The sequence below is a fragment of the Mastigoproctus giganteus genome, chromosome 10, assembly GCF_048544385.1.
Source record: "Mastigoproctus giganteus isolate SK-2022 chromosome 10, ASM4854438v1, whole genome shotgun sequence".
Classification (NCBI taxonomy): Eukaryota; Metazoa; Arthropoda; class Arachnida; order Uropygi; family Thelyphonidae; genus Mastigoproctus; species Mastigoproctus giganteus.
In genome coordinates this window covers 56,597,413-56,624,765 of record NC_143584.1, presented here as the reverse complement: position 1 = coordinate 56,624,765, position 27,353 = coordinate 56,597,413, and the positions used below count along the sequence as shown (strand labels likewise).

The window sequence follows — 27,353 nt, the reverse complement described above, 5'->3', positions numbered from 1 at the left end:
AAATAAGGATAAGGAACAACTGAGCTACATAAGCTAATGACTGCTACAGCTCAGTAGTCATATATGAGAGTACAAAAAAAAAAAAGTTTTGTTTTTCTAACAGATACCCCATAAGTAACAAGACTAAGGAATTCCTGGAAATCATTGTGTAAGAAAAAACCAATATCTCTTTTCATATCTGGAAATGATTCTTACATGCTCACCATTGTTTATGGGAACTACATGGAGAACCTCTATTTCATGAACAGTCTGTCTTCCACTATCCAGTTCACTGAGATGGAACAGGACTAGAATGTTCCCTTCCTGAATGTTTTGGTTTGGAATAATATCACTTTCAGTTTGCAGAAAGATGATGTGAAATTTTATTTACTGATTTTGGTATGGCTCATGCCTTATAGAATGTTTTAGAAGGCTGGAAAAGAGACCACCCTATGGTAATACTGTTTAAGGACAAGCTTATGTTCCAGCCTATCTGGGCACTTCTGAGATAGAGTTGCCAGAGTGCACCTTTCATATTGTACAAGATGAGTTCACATACATGGCTGAAAACTGAGGAACGTTCTGAGTAGGCCTGACGTAGCTGAGTGGTCAGGAGCAGGAGTGCAGTAGCATGCACTTTTTGAGTGGACCGGGGTTCAAGCCCATGACTGCTAAATGCGATTAACATTTGTATTAATTGATTTATTGTAAACTCCACTGACATGGTGGTCTTGCAACCATGTCAGTGGAGTTTACATGAACATTTTTTTTTTAATGTAAAAGAGCAGATTGGAGTGATATAGAATGTAAAGGCTATAAACATCTTTAATTTGAGGAAACTGGATAACATCTGGGGGACAGAATTAGTGAGCATAATACTGCCATCAAACAGGCACTATATGGGTGCTCGGCAGTAGCTGTTCATTTCTAGAAGGAACTGCATCATATGAACTCTGCTGAGCCCAACAATGTGTGTGGCAAATACAGTTAGCATTGCCACTGATTTAAGTGTTTCATGATTAAGTCCACTTAACATAATATGAATCAAGATGCATGTATTAATATGCATCCAGTTTTTCAACAATGTAGTATTGCTAAATAAGATCTCTCTGCTTCCACAAAATAATTAAATTGTTTCTAAATATATTTAATGTGAAATATATTTAAAGTGAAATAAAGAACTTACAGCTTTTATTTCCCTTTCCTGTAAGTGACTTTCACATGAATACTCATTATTCTGGAAAGGACACTTAATAGTGGCTTCATCTGCATAAACAACAGCATTTGCTAAACATTCCCTAAAGGGACAAAAATATATTTTCATTGAAACAGAACATATACTGCAGTGTGTTTAATAACAACAATAAAATGTCCAAATAATCAGCAGTTAATAAATTACATATGATAATCTACAGACTAGGAGGGCAAAAAAGTCAGTCATTCTTGATAAAGTTCATTGGGAGGATTACAAAGAGAGGTAGCATCATTAATGCAGGTCAGGGCTTGTTTTGGTTCTCTGAAAAAGTTAACATGATACTGATTGACAATATATAATAATCTAGTGGTTATCATCCATTGTTTAGTTTCACTATTTCTGAGTGATGAATTGCTACTGACTTTCATAAAAGATGGACTTTCTAAAATTTACTTCATATTTATACAATAAAAGGGATTTTATTGTAGATACTTACCTACAAAAGATATGTAGGCAATCTCTTAATATAATTCCTTCTCTCTCTTTGATATTCATGAAACAAACTGGGCACTCAAAAGACTCTGAATTTGGAATCACATCTTGATTGTCAAGTTCAATTAGCATTTGATAGTTTTTCATTGCTTCATTTTTCCTTAAATTATCCTGCTATTGAAAAGAGATAGTGAATAACAAAAAAAATTTATGAAATGACTGAAATGAAAGTGTTTCAAACACAATCATGTAATAGTGCCATATTAAATAAACAAATATTCTTTCTTGTATAATGTGTTAAAAAAAAATTGAACAGTACTGTTGTGTAAGCCCTTTCACAGGCAGAAGGTCAGGGTTAATAATCCAAAATATTCCATACCATACTGTACATAGAAGCTATATTTATTTCAAAATTCACAAATATGTACCATGGTACTGCTATGTAATTACTTGAAATGAAAGTGCTTCCCCTGAGTAAAGTTTATAATCTAATTATTATTAATAGGATCTAACTATCATACTTACACAGATTTTCTCCTCCATTTCAGTAACTGTGATCTTGCTGCTACACTATAAAAAAAATACCAGAAGACCAACCTGTTTGTTTGTTTGTTTATGGGCTTTACGGCACAAGGGCAGCAAGGCCATAATGCACCTAACTATGGTGATGAGACAAACCTGAAAGAATCTTTTGGTGTTTTGCAATGGTTAACAACAAGATCACAATCGCTAAAGAAGCGGAGGAGAAAACTCCATGAAATGTATGACTGTTAGATCTTATTAGTAATAAACAGATTCTAAATTTTGCCAGGTGAAGTGCTTTTATTTTAAGTACTTAGATCGAGATAAGCATTGTGTTCCATGAATGATCTTTAATATGCTATGAAGGACCAAATCATTAGTGGTACAGCAGCTGCTGCCTGTAACTAAGGTACTATATGTAATGAATCAAGATCTTATTTTTTTTAAATGGTTTCTTTTTAAAATAACAAAATGTTATTTTCTTGTTTCTTAAGAATCATAAAATAAATAAGGCCAATAGCTTACAAAAAAAACTGATAAAAACAGTTATCTAAAAAAAATAATGTTTCCAGCTGTCATTCCTAAAACCTTAAAATTTAATAAGAACAAAAAGAAACACTTGTAACAGGGTTCTGCTTAACAATTACTTTTAGATATAAAACATTTGTGGAGAAAATACATTTGCCAAAATAACAAATCAATTGTAATAAAAAAAAAAAAAGTGTGTGTGTGTACCCTCTACACACGAAAGATGTTTTATGTGAAAACATCTTTGGTGAAAATGTGCAATGGAAACGACACAAATTACATCACTTCCTAAATGATGCTAATGCAATCACTAACATTGATTCTGTAGAGTAAGTAGCGGGCATGAGCCTGCTAGTTACTACCGAATCAATGGTAAGCAACCCACTACTTACCAGTGGAAGATTGAATGTCAATAACCCTACTCTTTCTCTCCTAGGTGATGGCTAATTTATGGATGACAATGCCATAGCAGCAATGAAGTTCTTTGACTGCAACTTTGGAGTAAGAAGTCCAACGCTGGAAGAGTTGTTAGCAGAAATAACAGTAAATGACTATTATTACTACTAACTCTTCCAGCACTTACTAACACTTAAAAACCAAAACCAAACCAAACGACTGAGTAAACTATCCCTATTCCTTGTGCAGCAATGCATTGAGTCTGCTGCAGGCTCACCAAAATCAGTAAGGCAACTCCAGTCTGGGGACTATAGTTGCCTTACTGATCTGGGAATCTTCTGGTAGAGACCACAAAAAGCAAGCATTCTATTAAGTTAGTAATCATGGCTACTTTTGGCAGACAACCAATAAAAGTTACCCCCCATGCCACCCTAACTCCTCGAAGGGAGTAATTGCAGAATGGGACCTATTAAATTCATCAGAAGAGGAAATAGTTCAAGAGCTATGAACAAAGAGTCATCCAAGCAAGGAGAATCATGACTTGGAAAGACAGTATTCATCCGACAAGGGGCAATATAGTATATAGTTAGTATAACTACTAACTATATACTATATACTAGAGCAGCGTTTCCCAAACTGGGGTCTATAGACCATTTCCAGGGGGTATGTTTTGCAGATCCCTGGAACTGGTAAAATTATTTGTTTTATGTATAGCAAATTGATGAGAAATAAAGTTATTATTATATGTTTATGTAAAAATAAGAATAAAGTTGAGTTGTTTTAAACTTAAAACTTTGAATTTTCTTTTCAGAAAACCCGGTGTTGAGACATACCCAGGGGCTTACACATGGTGAGTATGGGCTTGGCAAACCCAGGGTCCTCAGCTGGTTATCATCATTCTTCTCTTTCTTGCTTTCTTGGTAATTCCCTTCTACTTCTGACTCTCTCTCAGGGTAATGTGGGAATTTTTATTATTTTTTTTCTTTTGGCTGGTGCAGCATAAGCCTCACGCTTCCTTGCACCATATGGCTAATAACACACACACATAGACACAGAGAGAGAGAGAGAGAGAGAGAGAGAGAGAGAGAGAGAGAGAGAGAGAGAGAGAGCATATAAATGTGTATATATAGGGGTCAGCAAACTTTTTTTTTTTTTTTGATTTTAGAAGAGGTCTGTGAACTTTTTTTTTTTTTTTTTAATTTTTGAGAGGGTCTGTAGATCTCAGTAGTTTGGAAACACTGTACTAGAGGACTACATGGACCTCGGGCCGGGTAACACGAACAATGTTCAGGCTAGGGTTGGGTACAAATGATAGAAATGAACTGTTATTTCAAATATTTTGTGCTATTTCTTACGTATATATATATAAATTTTTTAAAATATTTTTTTATAGTATGAACCAGAGCTGTAATGCTCAATACATTCTACATTGATATCAATATTTGTAAAATAATAAGAGAAGTTTACCTCAATATAATATGTAGAACACTTCCATATGATACTCTCCAGCAATTCAAATGAAAAAAATCGAAAACCTTATATTACAGTAAAAAATAATTAAAAATCAAATAAATTAATTAAAAGAAATTTAACAAAAAATTGCAAAACGATTTTCCTTCCTGAAGCTGACAACGCCATTCGACTGTATGTCGTGATCACAGGAACGAAAATTACCGAATAGGGGTGAACGTGAAACTTAAATAGGGATTAATTGTCTTCATGCATGCGAGTAAAAGCCCACGAATCAGAGATTAGAAATGGCCAGTGAACAGAATTCTCACGTAATTTAATTTCGACAGTTTCTGCAATTAATAGTCTGGTATAATTATGTTAGATACTAAGTATTTTGACCTCATTAAATAAAAAAAAAAGTATATTTTTCGTTAATGGCATGAAAGGCTAATTCTGATGCTGCGGCGCCTCCGTAGCCAGGTGGGAAGGAGCAGCAGTGCGTAGCACACTCTTCTTGATTAGACCGGGGTTCGAGCCCGTCACCACCAAATACGGAGGATGCGGAAAGGTCAGAGAACGACCACCGCATATCCCGGAGCAATATGGCCTTAGTTGCTAATGCTCCTAAAAACCAAAATAACATAATAACAATCTGATGCTGCCGAACAAGAAGAACGAAACTGAGGCCACGTGTTGATTAATATGAAAATTCAGAGGAAAATGGGTAGAACCTTGGTATGACAAGTTGCAATCACCGCAAGAAATGTTGTATACCAGGTCATATGTATTAATCATGTATTAGTGATCTTTGTAAAACACCTCATGTATTAATGAGGTCAACTCATGTATTAATGATCTTGGTAAAACACCTTCCACCATTCCCAACATGCTCCATTCAATGCCTCCTGTGGTCTTCCGTCAAAAGGATATCAGAAGAATTTTGATGAATCTTGATGCTAAGAAAAGCCCCAGGTCCTGATGGTATTTCTCCACTTGTTCTCAAAACCTGTGCTCCTGAACTTACTCCTATTCTTTGCCGCCTTTTTTCACTTTCTCATTCCAAAGGTGTTTTTCCTTCTGCTTGGAAATTTGCTCATATCCAGCCAGTTCCTAAAAAGGGTGACAAATCCCTCCCATCCAATTATCGTCCCATTGCAATTACTTCTACTCTTTCTAAAGTAATGGAGAAATCAATTAACCACCAACTCTTAAACTACCTAGAAACCTTCCATCTGATCAACGATCGCCAGTATGGATTCCGTCAGTGTCGATCCACTGGTGATATTCTGGCTTATGTTACCCATTTATGGACTAATTCAATGGAAAGGTTCGGTGAAACACAAGTAGTTGCTCTTGACATCTCAAAGGCTTTTGATCGTGTTTGGCATAAAGGTCTTCTAAACAAGCTTCCATCTTATCGTTTGCCAACTGTTTTTAGTAATTGGTTATCCAGTTTTCTCTCTGATCGCTCACTGAGGGTGATGGTAGATGGATCTCTGTCTTCTAACTTCTCCACTAATGCCGGTGTCCCCCAAGGTTCAGTTCTTTCCCCACTCTTTTCCTCTTGTATATCAATGACCTTCTTCCATTGACTGGAAATCCTATCCATAGTTTTGCCTATGATAGCACTGCATTCAACTTTCCATTTTGAGAAACCTTGTCCTGCTCAATCAGCTTCAACTTCTCGAAAATCTGCTACCGATTCCTTAAATGCCGATCTTCAGGTAATTCTCCAGTGGGGCAAAGACAACTTAGTTGATTTCAACCCTTCTAAAACTCAGTCTTGTCTTATATCTCGCAAAAAGGATTCTTCTGTTCCTATGCTTATCTTTAGTGATACTCCGATTCCTAGGCAAAATGATATATCTCTTTTGGGGATTACCCTGACTTCTAATCTCTCTTGGCACAAGCACATTACAAATATTGCTTCCTCTGCATCTAAAAAACTTGGCTTTCTCTTTCGCTCTCAGCGTTACTTTTCTTCCAAACAGCTGCTCACTCTGTATAAATCGCAAATCCGCCCTGCCATGGAATATTGTTCCCACATCAGGGGTGGTGCCCCCAAAACCTCTCTCAGACTTCTTGATTCCATTCAGAAGAGGGCAGTTAGGTTAATTAATGATTCATCTCTAACAGAGTCTCTCCACTCGCTTTCTCATAGACGCACTGTTTCTGCTGCATGCCTCTTCTACAGATACTTCCATGGGCACTGTTCTTCTGAATTGGCTTCTATAATTCCCGCTCTCTCTTTCAAAACAGTCTGAACACTTGCCGCCACCAGCCAACATCCATTTACTGTCCAACTTCAAACCCACAGAACCAACTTTTCATCTTCCTCATTTATTCATTCAACTGCCGTTTTCTGGAACAACCTTCCATCATACGTATTTCCTGAAAATTACAATCTATAGAAGTTCAAGTCCAATGTCAACAAATATCTTCTTTCGACTTCTCAACTTCCAACCCAAGCATGGTACTAAGTACTATAGGTTCTAATACCTCTCGTGTTTGGGGTTCACATAAAAAAAAAAAAAAATGTTGTATACCAGAATGAGGAAAGGACTGAGCGATTTTTCAGTATAGCATGTAGTTTCCGTATTGGCTTGGCCACAATTTTAAATTTGGTATCTTTAAAGAATCTGTTAAGCTGTTTGTGCCACTGTTCAACATATGAGACAGAAATAAAGTATTTTTTAATATTACGATTGTTGGTTGATGTAGTATTTTGTATCCTATCCCTAGCTTGTACCCTAATTCAGTTTATTGTAGCAAGGGGATAACCCCTGTTTAAGAATCTGCCGGTTAATATTTGTATTTCTAAGCCCAAAGCAGATTCCGTCATTGAATATTTATAGGCATTTAGAAAGTGATTAAAGATAATAGATCTCTTGTAGGAGAATAGGTGATAGCTGTTATAATGTAGAAACATGCTGGTATTTGTGGGTTTACAATAGATGTTAAATTGGATTTTATTCAAGTTCCGAGTAAGTGTGATATTTAGAAAATTTAATGACTTTGTATCTGTACCCTCCATTTCCAATGTAAATTTGAGTCTAGAGTGAATATTATGAAACGAATGTAAAATACCTTGGATAGTACTATTATCAGTAATAAATAGAACATCGTCTAAATATACCTCAAATGTATACCTCCGATGTTAAGCCGCTCAAGCTCAATCCCATCGGCAAACCAAAAATTTGTTTGTATACTTTGTCTCAAAAGGTGATATAGTTGGCCTCAACTAAGAGTTTAATTAAGAGAAAAATTTCTTTAATAGGAAGCTTCGTATAATTAATCGGAATAGAATTATTATTTAACATATCCCAAATAATATCTAATGCGTATTCAATGTTTACATTTGTATATACAGGGTGTTTCAGTTAAACGTTTCAGAACTTCTAAGAGGGGTAGGGTACATCCTGACAACTCGAAATCATATAGCAATGTGGGGTCGGAAATGCTTTCCTGAAGCGGTGTTGTACACAGAAGCACCATAAAAAGAAAAGAGACCGTAAGTGAGAAATCGTTTTAATAATACATGAAAAGAAGCAAAAGGTACATGGATTAAAGTAAGTGTTCGAAGTTTCTTCCACGGGCTAAAATGCACGCCTCACATCTCCGATGCATGGACATCCGAACATTCTGGAATACTCCAGGCGAATTTCGAATTTCTTGAACAAGAACGCCAAGTTAGTAGGATGGATGATTACACGAATGCAGAGTTAGCCGTTATGCATTTGGCGTACGGGGCTGCAAATTGTAGTGGGCCAGCTGCACAGCGTTTGTACGCGGAACGATATCCGACAAGGCATATTCCCAGTCATAATTTCTTTGCAAGACTGCACCAGAGGTTAGCTGAGAGAGGTTCATTTGAAAGAGCTGACAGGGACAGGGTAAGAACAGCACGGACTCCAGCCGTCGAACAGAATGTGCTGCAGCATGTACAGGGGAATCCAAGAACGAATACACGAAGTCTAGCAAACGCAGTCGGGGTTTCCCATTGCAGCGTCTGGAGGATTCTCTGAGAACAAGACATGCATCCGTTTCACGTGCAGCGTGTCCAGACACAGCAACCGGAGGATTATGCACCTCGTATTGCTTTCGCACAGTGGTACCTTGGAAAATGTGCTACAAATCCCCTTTTTCCTGCTGAAGTGTTGTTTTCTGATGAGGCATCCTTCACAAGGGAAGGAATTTTCAACACGCATAGCGACCATATCTGGGCGGTCGAGAACCCGCATGCAATACGACGTCGTGCAGCACAGATTCGGTCAATGTATGGGCCGGTATTATGGGAGATCACCTCATCGGACCTTACCTGTTACCGTGTCGTCTAACCGGACCTATCTACTTGATCTTTCTGCAGCAAGTATTGCCACAACGTTTGAGAGATGAACAGATTTCTGCATCGACGCAACAGACAATGTGGTTCCAACATGATGGAGCCCCTGCCCATTATAGCGGAGATGTTTGTAACTACCTGGATGTCACATTTGGTCAACAGTGGATCGGACGTGGTGGTCCCGTACGTTGGCCTGCTCGGTCACCCGACCTATCATGTCTTGATTTTTATTTCTGGGGTCATATGAAATCGCTAGTTTATGACACCCCTGTTGACAATGCTGAGGAGCTGGTTGCAAGAATCGCAGTAGCTGCCAAAGAAATTCGAAATTCGCCTGGAGTATTCCAGAATGTTCGGATGTCCATGCGTCGGAGATGTGAGGCGTGCATTGTAGCCCGTGGAAGAAACTTCGAACACTTACTTTAATCCATGTACCTTTTGCTTCTTTTCATGTATTATTAAAACGATTTCTCACTTACGGTCTCTTTTCTTTATGGTGCTTCTGTGTACAACACCGCTTCAGGAAAGCATTTCCGACCCCACATTGCTATATGATTTCGAGTTGTCAGGATGTACCCTACCCCTCTTAGAAGTTCTGAAACGTTTAACTGAAACACCCTGTAATGAGGTAACATCTAGTGAGAATAAATTATCATTATCGCCAAGTCCACAGTCCTTAAGGTTATTAAATAATGTATCGTAGTTCTTAATACCAAATTGCTCCTGTCTAAAGGGTTTTATAATGCTATATACATGTGTGGCCAAGGATGAAAATGCCGAGTTTCTGTAGGAAACAATAGGCCAAATAGGAAATTCGGTCTTGTATTTTTACCTGACCGAAAAGAGCAGGAATATTGTATGTTCTCGCCTTCAATTCCTTTAACTGAGACAAGTAATGTAATAATTTTTTTGATACAGGGTTAACGTTTTATTGTATTGATTGATCAAATTGGTAAATAGTGCTGGGTCTACTTCAAGATAAGTGGAGGTACCTGAAACAACTGAATCTAACTTATTAATATAATCATGTTTATTGAGTATTACCACTGTATCTCCTATATCAGCTCTCTGAATAATAATGTCTTTATTTTCCCGGAGTTCATGTAAAGCTGAACTGTCATGTGTATTCAATTTAGGAAGTCACGTTTCTTTTATGTTATTCGCCACTTGGTTAACTTGTTGAATGAATAAATCTTTTTGTGGAACATTACAAAGTCCAAATTACGCACAATATTTTAGGTAGTTTTCAAGGTGGCAAATTTAATCCAAAGGATTATAATTTAATCCTTTGGATAAAAGTGAAATCTGGTCCTGTGATAGCATACACAAGGAAAGATTTGTAATCTGTTGATATGTCGATTCATTCAATGTTGGGCAAGGGGGTATTTGCAAACTAGCTGACGTATTCTGTGGTAGCATGTTGTGTGTATGCGGGGGGTCATTACTTGGTCATGTAATTGGCCGCAAGCCCGCAGCAATGTGTTAGAATTCACATGAATGTGTTTTGACCCTCCCCATAATGTATTCAATTTGTTAACATGTCTGTTTTTTATCTCTAAGGCACATCTATGGAGGTCTTCAATACCGACGAATCACTAGGATGTAGATAATTTTTTAATTTGTCACGAAGTTTCCTAACCTGGGAAAGGTATTTTCATTTATTAGAATACCGAGATCTTAAGGCAAGTTTAACTATATTACGCAATGTGGCAAGTGCTAGTTACTTTATGCCCAAAATTTTATGATTTAAATTGACCCTGGCAAACTTCGGAACGATGTTGTTTTGAAGGCAATATTTTAGAAAAGAAATATGGTAACTTTGGGCCGAGTATCTTAGTGTTAATCTAATGTAATTTTGTGCCAAGCTGTTCAAAAAATCCCCATTAATTGTGCATATCAATAAGTTATAACTGGAGAGAAAGGAAGTGAATGAAATAGTCAATAAGAGTTTTAAAAATGAATTTGATAGTATGAACCAGAGCTGTAATGCTCAATGTTCTACATTGATACCAATATTTTAAAATAATAAGAGATGTTTACTTCAACATAATACGCAGAACACTTCCGTACAGTTCCGTAGGTATTATGTTAAAGTGTTCTATGGGACATAATACGTAGAACTTCCAGCAATTAAAACGAAAAAATCTAAAATCTTATTCAATTTTTTACATTAAAATGTGAACGAAAAGAAAACGTGTAGTTTAAAAATGCAACAAAAAACATAAATTATTAATAGAATTAGGAAAAGGTGAAAATTTAGGAAATCTCTCCAAAGAGTTTATGTGCGGACTTCAACAATTTATGACATCAAGAAAAATTCCAATGTTATAACAGAATTTGTGTCGATTATGGATAGCGAAGGAGGATATAGCAGGAAAAAGACAATGTCTAAACCCGAACATGCTGCTTTAGAGAGTGCACTCACTTTATTTTTTTGTTTTCTTCAGAGCAAAGTTTTGGTGAACCAGTGTCTGGCCCAATGTTGTGTGAAAAAGCATGGATTTTAATCAAAAATTAAAAGGAAATAAAGATTTTAAGGCAAGCACAGGTTGGCTGGATAACTTTAAACCAAGACACAGTATACGTGAACTAGATATTCAAGGCAAGAAACTTTCTGCAGATGAATCAGCAGCGATGTCCTTTGAAAAGTAAGTTTGTTTCAGTTATAGCAAATTATGAGAAAGAAAACATTTATAATGTTGATGAGATGGGATTATTATGGAACGCATTATCGAGAAAAACCCCTAGCCGCTAAAAGAGAAATGCCTGCACCAGTTTTAAGGTGAGAAAAGAGCAAGTTACAATTGCTGTATGTGCAAATATCACTGGAACATACAGATTGTCCATGGTTGTTATCGGTAAGTCAAAAAAACTGAGAGCATTTAAAAATCTTTCTAATTTTCCTGTTTTGTATAAAAATGCCTGGATGGATGTTTCTGTTTTCCGAGATTGGTTTATAATTTTTTTTACTTAATTAATCTTATTTAATTTAATCATAAGGTAAGGTTAAATTTATTAAATCTGGTAAGTTTAAATTTATTTAATCTTATCGGAAAAATTATCCAGAAAATTTTCCAATTCGATTATCTAGAAGAGGTCTGACATCAGTTAGTCCGAATAACTTACGCTCTACTGTACCTCCATTTATTTCTACAGGATGCAAAATACGTTTCCATATTTTTTTTCAGTTTGCACCAGCAAAAACCTATGCAAAGTCGAATTTACGTAAGTCGGGGAGTGCCTGTATTTACCTGTGAATTTGTAGTGACAAAATTGCCCCGCCCACTTGTACCACGTGACCTACACCCCTCTTCTCCCACTGGCTACCCCAGCATGCTGCATTCTCAAGGTGGAATAAATATCACTATGTAATTATTTACCTGCATTTACATAGTTCACTTAGGAAAAGGCTTTTTGTTTCGGGTTCCATAATGCATGAGGAATATTATTGCATCCAAAAGAGCAAGACTAAACTATTTAAAATATTTACAAAATACTAAACTATTTAAAAATATATAAATTATATCGGGTCCCTTCATCAGCTGACGTTACAATGGAACATCAAATAAAATGATGCTGGGCATGGTCATGTATAAGACAGTGAAGCATGTGCATGAGGTTTGTGAATGTTATGGATGCAGTTGTCTTTCAATGGAAGACAACAACATAATTATTTACCTGCGCATGTGTAGTGATGTAATTGCCCCACCGTCTTCTCCTATTGGCTCGAATAAATATCACTAGGAGGAAACATTTTTTAATGTATAGAGAGATAATTATTTTGGAAAATTATTATTGTTGTATGATTATTAATATTGAATTTTGAATCTGAAAGTTCATTTCTTTATTATTATGCTTCAGTTGCTTCAGTCCGAAAATGTAGTAGGTGCCACCAGAGAAGTTTTTCAGATCAAAAAAATATATAATAATAATACTTTTAATGCTGCCTATAAGTCAATATCATTCATATAGGGGAGAGTAATTATTTTCAGTTTTAAAAAGAATTAAAACACTATTGTTGCAATAATATGTCCCAAGGATAATTTAAGCAGCTTGGCAGTCAATATAACAGTAAATGCCACCTCAGAAAACATGTTACAAAGTCTAGGAAAAAAAAGAAAAAAAATGTTGAAAAAAAGTACTTTTATTTTTATTTGTCATTGAATTAACATAAGTTTTTTTTTGTTGTTGTGGTAGTGGAAAGTTTCTAAACAGAGCCAGATACGTATATTTTCTTTTGTGTGGTTCTATGGGTGTTATATATATTTTACATAATACACACAAACATATTGTATTTTACAGATGTAAATCAGATTAAGAAAAAGCTAGCAGAGTTGGTAAGCTCTGCCTAACTTTTTATATATAGAAACAAATCAGACCTAAATGGATGGCAGATGAACTGAGATAATGGCAAGTGGGCACAGAAAATTTGGCTTTTTGGCTATGACTTCGAAGAAAAGTAATAAAGAATTCTTTGCTCTGACTAATGCTAAAAGGGAAGGAAGGAACCATATTCCACTAGACATGAATGATACAACTACTGAAGATTTTGTTCAGCTTTCTAGCCAACTAAAATTATTTGTGTGTATATATATATATATAGAGATGAAAAGGTTTTTAAGGATAGAAGAATATTAAATTCTAACTGGGAGCTAAACGAGTTTATGATAACTGAAAATGGAGAATAATTGCTGATAATCTTTGGGGCTGATAGAATCTATCCATGAATTTTCAGCAATTTCTCTTCTACATTCTCTGGCAAATCTTTAGCCATAATTATAAGAGCATCCTTGGATTTAGGGGAGGTCTGTACAGACCGAGATGTGCAAATGTTTCTCTCTCTCTCTCTCTCTCTCTCTCTCTCTCTCTCTCTCATTCAAAAAGGGAACTAGAGAGCGATGTGAGTAATTACAGATCCATGAGCCTAACTTACATTCCAGGGTAAACAATGCAGTCAATGGTAAAAGAAGTAATGCTATTGTTGCAGTCTTATAAATACAACTTGACAGAAATGTATTTATAAGGCAATCACAGCATAGAATTGTTAGGGGGAGATCTAGAGATCTTGTTTGACCAATCTGATCAGCTACTAAGATGTAGTCACAAAGCAACTGGAATTTTTATACGTTATACTTAGATTTCTACAAAGCTTTAGACACTAGTTCTGCATGAAAGACTGCTGTGCAAATTGGAGCAGCAGGCAGTAGGAGAAAATTACTGCCAGGGATAAAGGGATATTTGAGAAGCCAGAGACAAAGAGCAGTTATTAATGACCACTGCTCTTCATGGAGTAATGTTATTAGGACAGTTAGAATTTGATGTAGGGACCCCTTACCGTTTTCAATATTCCTTTAATGATATTGAATAAATCTGAAAGCAGTTTTGTTCGATATCTTGGTTGGGGATATCAATAAGAAATTTTGCATTCTGCTTCTCAATTTTATAATGTTCTCCCCTTGAGAACATTATTGCTTTCATGTCACATTCATCTGATATCTGTCATTGTTCCACACTTATTGACAGTATTGACACTCAGATTAGACCAAATGGATGGCAAATGAGCTGCAACTAGTGTTACACCAAATTGCATGGACACTGAGTCCATGTGTTTGAAAATGGGGTAAGCATGATTACTCTAAACTCTTTGCAAACCCCTTATGCATAAATTTCAGGGTTTTAAATATCCATGTATTAACCTAGTTCATCATCATATGCAAATGGTTTTCGTAAAATGTCTGAGTTATAAGAAAGAAGCTTGAAATAAATCACAGGTGATGCATTAATTAAGTTTTAGTTAATATTACTGAGGAAGGCATAAAAAGTTTAACTTCAAAGTTTCCTGACAACAATAGTTCCATCCCTATAAGTAGTCAGGGTGGGTTTAAAGACAAAAATCAGTGTATGCCACTGCTACAAGACTGGAGAAACTAGGCAGATGAGAAGTGAAAATTGAAGTTTAAAATTGATAAATGCAACCACAGATGCAAGATATACATTTGGGTAGTAGTAAACCCAGAAATAACGTACCAATTATATGCTATGACACCAAGGCAGCGGAGAAGGAAAACAGCCTAGATGCAATTGTACAGTACAATAAGAAGTTCTCCCGACTGTGCAGGTAGGATGATAAAACAGCTTATGGAGTTTCTGTTAGATGCAGAACATCAAAATTTTGCCAACAGGGGCAGGGAGATGATCACATTGTATAAGCATCTCCATTCGAATTCTAAGAGCACAACAAGATGTCTCAAATACGTTTGTCCTCTAACACAAATCAATATTTGGAAGCTTAGAGAAACAGTAATGACACTTTAATTTCTTTCTAGGCTCTTAACTTTCCATCAGTTGCACCCCCTAAATAGAACAATTTCATTCGTGTGGTATTCTGTGAGACACTATACTTTGTTTTAATTATTAAAACATAGGTTTTTTTATTGAATTTAAAATGGTGTTCTATTAATTATGATTTTCTACCTCATTTGCAAAACATGGAACAAAAAATAAATGAGAGAAATCAATAACAATAATAATAAGATACTGGACCACTTAGACATCATAGCCAAACAGCAGAAGGGATGCAAGAAGTTAAGCAGAGAATGCAAGTAGAAATTGACCATTGATGCAGCAGTTATATAGAGCAAGCATACAAGAAGCACTGAAATCTGTACATGGCCTACATCAACTACCTTTGACTCTATGCCCCATAGCTCGCTAACAGAAATGCTTAGAATCAACGAAGTCAACTCACCAGTGACAAACATCCTGCAAGCAACCATGGCAAAATGGAAGACCACCATCAAGGTGTCAGAAACATCATGATCAAACCAATTCCCATCAAGAGAAAAATCTTCCAGGGAAATACTATGAGCACACTGTGGTTCTGTCCACTCAAACTGCTATTCAGCATGCTTAATAACATCAAGTAAGAAAGAGGATGCACACTTTCTCCCATTTGGTATACAGGGACAACATTAACATAGCAGTGCCAGTTCTACATAGAAACCGAGAAGCAAACTATACTATAACAGCTACTCTGGATCACCAAAGAGTTCAGCACATGGGAGACCCACAGATCACATCAGAGAAAGCCAGTCTGCCAAAACTACCTACTGAAGAATGGTAATGAGATAGGGAGAAACTTATTTAGAGCACAAGGCCTGGCTAACTGAAAATATCATCAGAGAATCAGAAGCCTGGTAAAAGCAACGCTACATGGAGGGTGCGTGCGCGTGCACACACGCACGCACGCACACAACCTTAATGAGGAGACCCCACCCACCCAAACAAAAGAAATGAAAACAGGAAAGATGGGCCAAGAAGGTACTCTATGGCAAGAACTATAATACCCTCCACCAAGGCTACACAGATAAGAAGGCTTTCAACACATGGCTCACAAGCAGGGTATTCTTCCGTGGAACCAAAGCATCCATGCCAGGAAATATTGGAAATACATTGCCAAGGACCCCAGAATGAGAAATGATACATGTCGATGATGGCATCTGGTTCCAGAAACAATCTAGCATATCACTGTGGGATGCATGATGATCACCCAGATGGGGTACACTCTCACAGACATTATTATTATTATTATTATTAGCTATATGGTGCAAGGAAGCCTGAGGCTTATGCTGCACCAGCCAAAAAAAAAAATTCCCATGTTACCCTGAGAGAGTCAGAAGCAGAAAGGAATCATCAAAAAAGCCAAGAATGATGATATCCAGCTCAGGACCCTGGGTTTGTCAAACCCATACTCACCAGATGCGAGCCCCTGGGGTTCAAGTTATTATTTATTATTATTATTAATATCCATATGATGCAAGTAAGCCTTGAGGCTTATGCTGCACCAGGAAAAAAAAAAAAATTGCGAGTAACCCTGAGAGAGAGAGAGAGAGAGAGAGAGAGAGAGAGAGAGAGAGAGAGAGAGAGAGAGAGAGAGAGTCAAAAGTAGAAGGGAATCACCAAGAAAGAGAAGAATGATGATATCCAGCTCAGGACCCTGGGTGTGCCAAGCCCATATTCACCGGATGTGAGCCCCCGGGTTGCCAGGATAATACATCAGAAGCTAGGGCAACAATACCAATTGATAAAGAAACTGTACTGTATTATGAGTACAAAGCTCCAGCCATACTAGAGACCCCCTAATTCACATTATACTGGAACTGCAACATAATAATGGACAAGATGATCCTGCATAATGAACATACGTGACCTCATCAACAAGAAGGAAATGGCTATCTACTTGACTGACATAGTAGTGCCAGCAACCTTCAGAAAATTGCTCACAAATCAAAGTATATTGAAATGAAACCAGAATATACTTAGCATTAGCATTATGATGCAAGAAAGCACGCTTATACAGCATCAGCCAAAAAAAAAAAAAAAAACCCTTTCCATTTCACCCATCCGGTCACTCCAAATGCTTGTTCCAGTTCAGCCTTAAATTTATTTAAGCTATCAACCTCCACAACAACAGATGGAAGTCTGTTCCAGTAATCAACTACCCACTGGCTAAAGGCAAACTTCTGCACATCTATTCTAAAACTGTCTTTTTTCAATTTGAATCTATGCCCCCTCAGGTTCTTAATCTGAGTAAGCAGAAGTATCTCATCAGCATTCAGCCTGCTCAACCCATGCAAGGCCTTATACACCTTGATCAGATCACCTCGCAGGTGCCTAGTCTCCAGATGCTGCAACTTGCAGTACTTAAGCCTTTCTTCCTAGGAGCATCCCCTTTGTTCCTCTCACCAACCTTGTTGCCCTTCTCTGTACTCATTCTAACAACTCTACATCCTTCCTGAAATGAGGCCTCCAGACCACTGCCTTATACACAGGGATAATCACCTCCTTGTCTTTGCTAGCAAAATTTCTATATATCATTGAAAAACCTCTATACCTGTTGCAGTAGCATACTGTCTTTACTGTCATTAATAACCCTGCCAACCTTTGTATCATCTGCAAACTTGGACATTAAGCCTGATATACCTTCATTGATAAATACACAAAACAATGGGTGGAGCACCAAACCCTGGGAGACTCACTAATAACATTAGTCCAAGTAGGGCAGTGTCCATTTATTACCACTCGCTGCCATCTCCCACTCAATCATCCCTTTATACATTGTAGCATCTTGCCCTTAATGCCATACCGCTCCAATTTGCACAGCAGTCTTCCATGTGCAACAGTATCAAAAGCTATTCTGAAATCCAAGTATATGATATCAAAACAGTTTAAATAGATTCAGGGCAGAACTAGACAAACATTTGGAGCAAGTGGATGGGTGAAATGAGAAGTTTTTTTTTTTTGGCTGATGCTATATAAGCTTACTTTCTTGCATCATGTGCCTTTACTAATGCTATAATTATTTTTTGCATCTAGTTCCTTTGTGATCACATCGTAGTATCCAATTAAATTGGTCAGAGAAGACTTCCCCCTTAACAAACCAGTGCTTAGTCTGAAATATTACTGCAATCTTGTCTAGGTGATCCTGTATCACCTCTTTAACCAATGACTCCATTATTTTTCCAGGAACAGAAGTTAAACTAACAGGTGTATAATTATATGTGTCACCCTTTGTATCCCCTTTGTGAATTGGGGATACATGTGCATATCTCCAGTCCATGAAGATCTTCCTGACTCTAAGGATGCTCTCATAATTATAGCTAAGGGTTTGCTTAACTTCTCTTGCTGCCGCCTTCAATATAACTGGATAGATACCATCTGCCACAGGTGCATTTTTTATGTTTAACTTCAACAATTTCTTCTCCACTTTGCTCTCAGTTATTACAAAATCACTTAGCTCCCTGTTAGAGTTTGATAAACTTCTGGCATTTCCCCTCCTTGAATAACTCCTCATGTGTGAATGATGCAAAATACTCATTCAATTTATCAGCTACTTGAGCAAGATCATCAATAATCGAACTATCTATGTTAAGCGGACCAATCTGATTCATCCCCTTCCTTCTAGACTTTACATAAGTAAAGAACTTTTTGCTGTTTTCCTTTACATCCTTTGCCAAAGATTTCTCGTAATCTACCTTCGCCTGCCTAACCTCCTTTGTGACTTGATTAAAGACTAGCTTATATAGACTTCTGTGTCGACTGATAATTTATATGCATCCCATGCATTTTTCTTCTCTGCCACGAGTCTCATTACTTCATCTGCCATCCATTTAGGCCTGAACCTTGAACAGTATTTCTTAGTATGAAAAGTCTTGTAGCCTCCAAGATTAAGTCCCCTGAAGGCTTACATTTAGAATTCACCATTGGTAATATCATCAGTTGATCCCACTCTATAGAATTTAAAAACTGTCTGAGACCTCTGTAGTCACCTTTATGAAAACAGAAACTCTTCACTTTACCCTTGATCGTAGTTATATCTTTAAGTAAATCCCATATCAGTACACTGGGATTACTGTTTCCTAGTTGTACCTTTATCTGCAAATTCTTAATGCATGAATAATCACTACTGATAATCAGATCAAGAGTATTACTCCCTCTGGTTGTCCCTCAAACATGTTGCTGTAGAAAACAATCCTCCAATAAATCAACAAAAGTCTTGCTAGTGTGCTTGTGATCAACCCACAAGTTCCAGTCAATATCTGGAAAGTTAAAATCTCCCATTACAAGACATTCTAATTTACTGGCCCACTCTATTTCTCTGCACAACTGTTCATTGTACTCACCACCTTTATAACCAGTAATTTATAACTAGTCAGAGAATAATTGTGGGTAAAAGTATATAGGATTTAATTTCATTTAAAAAATTCAAAAAAAAAATAAAAAAATAAAAAAATAATAATAGTAATAAATAAAAATTCCAAAAGTGATTTGTCAGATACCACATTAGCAGTGGAAGGTTAGTGTAAACCGTCTCCTTATCAACTGTAAAGTGACCAATAAGTATTTATGTACACAAAGTTGTTATATCATGCATAAACAACTTTTAATAATCTTAAATGGGTGATTTGTTGTGGCTTCCATCTACAACTCAGGTTGTGAAACACTTGGGGTTATGCTCTTAGTCAAGCTCTTAGAATCAAAGACAGTGTATCCAGTGAACATGGGTGGCCAGTGCAATGTTGATTCAGTGTGGTGTGATGTAAGCATTGGTAAAACAAAAATGAGAGTAGGAGAGGCCAAATCATTGTGATGGATAAAAATAACAACTGTACAAACATGTAGAATGGGCCGGTAAGTCATAATGTCATGTATATAAAGTGCTTAGCATCATAGTCATAATGTCATATAATGGAAGGTTTGACCTCTCCAGTTTTTGATTGAACCCTGTGGGTTGGTCACTCACATAATAGCAAGACTGTCTGTGGATTAATTGGATGACTATTTTCTACACAAGCATGTTAGGGAGGCAACAAGAGAAAACAATACTCTTGAACTCTGATTATCAGCAGTAATCTTTCATGCATTAGGAATCTGCAAATAAAAGACATACTAGGTGGCAGTGATGATATCGCTGATATGGGATTTACTTAAAGATGCAACTACTGTCAAGGGCAAAGGGAGGGTTTTTGCTTTTGTAAGATGAATACTCTGGCAGTTTTTAAATTCTTTGCAGTAGAACACACTAATGAAGTTAACAACAGCAAATTATAAATAGGAAGTATTCAGGGATGCGATTGTAGAAGGTACAGGCAGTTCTCGCTTTACGAGTTTTTTTTTCAAAGTATCAACAAAATCGAAAATATGAACATTAATTGTAAAAAATGAATGTTACACATTCATGAACACTGCATTTCAAACCACGCATGTAGCTATACAATACAGTGTACCCAGCTTTACGATATTAATCCATTCCAGAGACACCATCATATCGTGAAAATATCACACTGTTTTTTGGTAATTCGTTCCACGACCTCGGAAGTTGAAATTTTTGCTATATATCTCTCTAAAAGGTCATTTTTATAGTGTAAATTTACCAAATCAAATCACTAAAATGCACTACACTTTCATCGTTATCATATGCTATGTTATAAGAACCAATTTTGAACACCTTTGTGACTTTTTCTAAAACACATTTCTGGAGGTCACGACCATAAAACAATAAAAACAATTTGCACTTTCTGGTTTATTGGGCTTTTCTGTTACTGCAAGCAATTATAAACGGGTAGTAAACTCAATGTTATTGCATTTGCGAAAATACCGATAGCTAGAATTGTGTGGTTTTTTGCATTATTATGGTGAAATGTGTTTCCCCTTTACTGAAATCTACAATAATATAAAAAACAAATAAATTTTCAGAATCTTCTCTTTGTTCCTTTTTTTTTTTTTTAAGCTTCGTAAACTTGTTACTCCGCACAAATCGTGTTAATTGCAATTTGTGCATTCCGTTAAAAAATGCTTATGCATCTATTGAAATTTATAAAGAAAATAGAAGGTTATCTTGGAAACAAATGCCTCTTGAAGCATTTTGGAAGAAGATGGCTCCTTGTACAACAAACCAACAAGTGCCGAGCCAAAAATAAGGGATCAACGAGTGTGCATTTAGTCGATGATGAAGAATAACCATTCTTTAAAATTTGTAAGTCATAAATAATTTCTTTATTATTATAATTTGCTTGATTTTAATTCTATGGGATTTAATTCCCGTTTTACGAGTTTTCGCTTTATAAGCATGCGCTAGGAACAAATTAACTCTTAAAGTCGAAACTACCTGTACTAGGCTTTTCATACCAAGAAATACTATTCAAGGCTTAGAACTAAATGGATGTCAGATGAGTTGATAAGACTTGTGATGGAAGAAAAGGCAAACAAATGATCAGGTGATATAGATGCCTACTAAAGATATATAGGCGCCTCGGTAGCCAGGTGGGAAGGAGCAGCAGTGCGCAGCACACGCTTCTTGATTAGACCGGGGTTCGAGCCCGTCACCACCAAATACGGAGGATGCGGAAAGGTCAGGGAATGACCACCGCATATCCCGGAGCAACATGGCCTTAGTTGCTAATGCTCCTAAAAACCAAATAACAAACAAACAAACTAAAGATATAAACTAATCTGCAATTGAGTCATTAAAGAGCTTAGGTAAGCTAAAGCAGATTAAGAGAAATCTCTGGTCAAGAATACAAAGGTAAGCAGCAAAGGCTTCTTTACTTACATAAACACTAGAAGGAAGGAGATTAATAACATTTAGTCTACTGGATATGTGGATCTACATTCACAAACAAGGAATTTTTTTGAGAATGGAATGCAAGAAGTCTGTCAAATTCTAATAGCGAGCTGAATGGTTTAGTGACAACTGACAGGAAAGTGGAGGAGAAATTGTTGAAGCTAAATGTAAAAAAGGAGCTTGGGAACTTGTAACCATCCAATTATATTAAAGGAGGCAGCAAAAGACGTAAGTAGTTGTTCAGGCATGATTATGAGTGCATTCTTGTATTCATGGGAGGATCATCTGGGCTGGAGATGTGCATATGTTTGCCCAATTCAAAAGGGGATGAAATGGTGACACAAATAATTACATATCTGATAGCCTGACTTCTATTCCAGGAATAACAATGGAGTCACTGTTTAAAAAAATTAATAAAGGATCATCTAGACAAGGAATGCAGACCTCAGTCACAGCATACATTTATTAAGAGGAGATCCTGTCTGAACAATTTGATGGACACTATGATGCAATATTAAAGGAACTGGATTGAAAAAAAATGATGCTCATTTCATATACTTTGATTTCAGAAAAGTTTTTCACACTTTTGTACATAAAAGGCTGCTATACAAATTGGAGCAGTGTGGCATTGGGGGACAAGTTCCTGCTCTGGATAAAGGAATGGTTGAGCAGAAGATACAGTGGTTACCAATGAGCACTGCTGTTCTTGGACAAATGTTATTAGTGGAGCCCCCCCCCAAACAGGGTGCTGGATTTAAAACTTGTTGTGGCCCTAAGCTATAATATGCATGAGGCCCTTCTCTTACAGTTCACCTGTGACAATATTAAAAAAATGGATTTTTTAAGATGGAGCGAGGGCCCCTTATAATATGAGGCCATAAACTGTTGCTTGTTTAGCTTATATGTAAATCTGGCCCTGACGTCATGTTGTTGACGTCAAATCATCATACACGACCATCCACGGTGTGGAGTAAATAATGTGACTCATTCGACCAGCACACCTTCTAACATCCAACTTGCATGCTCTTTGCACCAGGTGAGTCTTTTATGCCAATGAACCTTGGTTAGGAGAGGATGCCAAAGGGGTTGTCTGCTGGTATAGCCCATACATGTGAGTGTGCGACGCATGGTTGTTCCAAATATTGTTCCAGGTTGGCCCATGTTGTATTGGGTAATCAACTCTTCAACATTGCTGCGCCTGTACGAGACATCAGACGCGGCGCTCACCTCTAACATTAACCTTTCGCTGACCTTCGCAGTTTTGCCGTCGGGTTGTTGTTTGACCATTTTGATGCCAGTCCTAGTACACTTTAACTACGCAGCTCTAGAACACCCCCACCTGTTCAGCCGTTTGAGAAATCAAGGCACCAGCTCATCGAGCACGATAAATCCTTCCTTTTACCCATCACACTCAGAATTTTTACCTATTGAACCATTGACACCTTATCTATGCTACATAGGTCAGCTAACTCTGCACTCTTGTACCTCATGAGGTCAACAGGTCGCATTCAGTTTTCATAGAGGTTGTCATAATTCAGTGATCACTCAGTGTATAAGTTAGTTGACTGAGAGGACCAGAACAGATAGGAAACGAGCTACCAAACAGAAATTGAAGCTATGGAAAACACAGAAAGATATAGGAAAAATAAAAAGAAGTACTTAATGCTGAAAAACTTATGAATTCAACATCTTTGTCAAGGGTCAACCATCGAAATCACAGGAAAGACAGCAAGAAGTAGAACCTCTGTTTCTGACATGAGATATATGTAAGCATGTGGTTGTATTGACAAAGCAATTTGAATTTAGTGGTGACGGGAGTTAGGCCTAATGGTAGAGATAAGCACGGGAGGACATACGTATATCTCATGGCTCACCCGACAGAGGCAGAAAGCAGAGATGAAAGTTAAAATCAAAGGGGAAGGTGGAAATCAAGTATAACTTACTGAATCTGAAGCCAAAAGGGTTATTGAAGCTGCACATATTTATAATTGCTGTATACCATGACGACCCTGTGTGTCAAAATTTGGAGACAGTAAAATTAAATTAAATTACGAAGAATATATATTTCTTGAGAATACGGAATTAAATGTGTGTCATGTATCAGGAGCCCAGGGAATAAAAAGGCCTCTAGGACAAGTGGGAAAATATGCCCGTTCATCTCAAACAAGATTTGTAATATGTTAAAGAAAAGAGACAACCTTGCAAGAATTACTAGAGCAACAGGAATTGATCAGATAAAATTAAATACACAATGTACAGAAACAAATTCACTGACTGCATTCGGTCAGAGAAAAGAAAATACTATAGTTCTCAACTTACAGGTATCATAACAAGCAAGAAAAAATGGACAGTTTTGAACAAACTATTACCGGGAAGGAAATATGTTAAAGAAAAGAGACAACCTTGCAAGAATTACTAGAGCAAGAGGAATCGAGGCAGATAAAATTAAATACACAATGTACAGAAACAAATTCACTGCATTCGGTCAGAGAAAAGAAAATACTATAGTTCTCAACTTACAGGTATCATAACAAGCAAGAAAAAATGGACAATTTTGAACAAACTGTTACCGGGAAGGAAACTGAAATCACGGAGCTACGTTGGAGATGTAGTTGAAAACGAGGTACTAATTTCAGATGACGAGCTAAAAGCTACTGCCTTCTGTAACCACTTTATTTCAAGTGTGAATAACCTCTTTCAAGACGAACTTGACTTCAGAGACAATGAAATGAGAGAATCTGCCAAATACTCAATCAGAAACACTTTTTTTCTCGCTCCTCTCTCTGATCAAGAGATTTTAGAGGCAGGGTATCAATTGAGATAAAAGGGAGCCCCTGGCTTTGATGAAATATCTCAGTCTCTGCTGAAAAAGGTCCTTAGCTCAATTCTTACGCCACTGAAGTATATATTCAATCTCTCCTTTCAATCTGGTAAATTCCCTTCTCAATTCAAAAAAGCAATACTCATCCCTGTTCCAAAGGGAAACCGTTGTAACTCCATTCAACAACTTTCGCCCAATAGCTCTACTCTCAGTTTTTGCAAAATTATTCGAAAAAATTCTTCATAACAGACTCATGGGTTTTCTTGAAGAAAATCAGCTCATCCATCAACAACAGTATGCTTATCGCTCTAAAAGATCCACTGATCTTGCAATTGTTGACTTTTGCTCAAGGATCATTGATAGTCTTGAGAAGGGTCACTATGCTATAGCACTGTTTCTTGACTTATCTAAAGCTTTTGATTGCATAAACATTTAGTTTATGCAATCAAACTACTTAACAAACTGAATAACCTTGGCTTGAGAGGGAAAATTAACCTTCTCCTTGAAGACTACCTTACCGATTGGCCGTTTGACATAAGAACAAATCAATCATACTCTGACATCTGTTATTTCTCCAGGGGAGTACCTCAAGGCTCACTTCTTGTTTGTTCTTTACATCCTATCCTATTTGTTCTTTACATCGATGAATTTCTCTCTCTCTCTTCTTTCATCTTCTCACCTAGTAGCGTATGCCGATGATATTTCCATCCTAATCACAGATAAAGAATGAGCTTCAACTCAAAATCTCTGTCTTGCTTTCTGTGATGCATAATTGGCTTCAAAAGAATCAGCTTATACTGAATCCAGAAAAATCAAAATATATGGTGTTTAGAACGAAAAACAAACCACTAAATATCGATTTAGACGTAACATACAAAGAAAAACAACTTGAAAGGGTGAATGAAACCAAGTTTCTCGGAATCTGGCTAGATGATAAGCTAAGTTGGGCAAAACAAATGATAACCCTACGAAAGAAAACTTCGTCACTAGCGGGAATACTCACCAGGGCCTCTGCCTGGGTGTCTCCTTCTCTTCTCAGACAAGTATTCCTTTCTTTAATTCAGCCACACCTCACCTATGGAATCATCTCATGGAGTACCACCAGCCAAGAAAACCTCGCGACAATCAACTCCATTCTCAATCAGTCCGTTCATTCAATTTTGGGCCTTCCTTGTATCTCGAACTAACGCATCGGTTTGTTCGAGATACAAGGAAGTGAGACTCCTAAGCATCTACCAGCTATTGCAGAAAGCCGAGGCAATCCTTGTTTACAATGCTATGAAGACAGCAGACTTTCCCCCTCTCTTCAGATCCTTTTTTATAACCACAGACATACAATCTAAGAAATGAAGCCAACCTGAAGATTCCGCTTTTCAGAAAAGCCATAGGTCAGAAAAGTATAAAATACAGAGGTGCTAAAACCTGGAACAAACTTCCTGCAAAAATCGAAAATGTCACTTCAATAAATCAATTCAAGGAACTACTAATCGAACACATCACCAGGGATGTCTGATTCAAATTACCTTCCACTCAACTCCCGGATTTTAAAAACACCAACATGGAAATAATGTACAAATGTTAAAGGAAGCAGTTGGCAAATAGTTTGTAAATTTCTGGGCATGTATCTCAGCATTTTTCTTTTCTCTCGTCATTTAATTGTAAAAATATTCACAATTATATATTACAAGTAGTGATGCTTTTCGAAGTCTTCTGTAAAGAAATGTACAAAACACTCCAATTTATTTATGTCATTCCTGTTGAACATTACGGGTGGAAACCTTACTATCTATGCCTGAGACAGACTAACTCAGGTGTGGAGTGAAAAAAGCCCATTACAGTTATTTTAAATTAAAAACCCTTCACTATGGCCCCCCAAAGTTAATAAACCTCATACAGAGAAGAAGAAAAAAACATTAACACCTAGTGACAACTTGATATAATTCAAACTTTTACATAAGGGTCACCCGGAAAGTTAATTCATATACCCATGTGTATTGTGTCTGTAAATTGCGTGTGTGTTCTCTGCTCGATTTGCCTGTTTTGCTGGATGAAAACCACCAGTTTCTGGGGTGGAAACCTTACTATCTATGCCTGAGACTAACTCAGCTGTGGAGTGAAAAACCCCCATTAAAGTTCCTCACATCATCGACAGGATTCAAACTCGGGCCTTTTCTACCCTGTGTGGGGAGCACAGTGATGACACCACTGTGCTACACACCAGACTAAACTTGATATGATAAAGAAAATAGAACAGGGCTTAGGTAGGAGTGTATTAATGTCAGAATATAACATTGGATCATCAAAGGTTGTTTTTTATGTGCAGTTAATAAAATTGCATTCTTAATCTCTGTATTTCTTATTTAGCCTCATTATTTCTACATTAAATATATTAAAAATAAAACTTTCTAGATAAAGGAAAAATCTAAATAATGGCACCTTGAATCCCCAAAGGTGCCATTATTCTGAAAGTTTATTGTACCTGCCAAGCAGTCGGTTTGTCTGC

At 37.0% G+C, this 27,353-nt stretch overlaps 1 protein-coding gene across 3 annotated transcripts in view; it reads right to left on the bottom strand.

Moving 5' to 3' along the window:
• Positions 1 to 27,353, bottom strand: part of LOC150079043 (ranBP-type and C3HC4-type zinc finger-containing protein 1-like) — a 328,766-nt gene that overhangs the window by 77,693 nt on the left and 223,720 nt on the right. For all 3 annotated transcript variants that reach the window (XM_090382645.1, XM_090382646.1, XM_090382647.1), the window contains 2 exons: positions 1,671 to 1,840; positions 1,166 to 1,277 (listed from right to left, as the gene is read on the bottom strand). In XM_090382645.1, the coding sequence (XP_090238771.1) occupies positions 1,166 to 1,277; positions 1,671 to 1,840 (282 nt within the window). The remainder of the gene's footprint in view (positions 1 to 1,165; positions 1,278 to 1,670; positions 1,841 to 27,353) is intronic.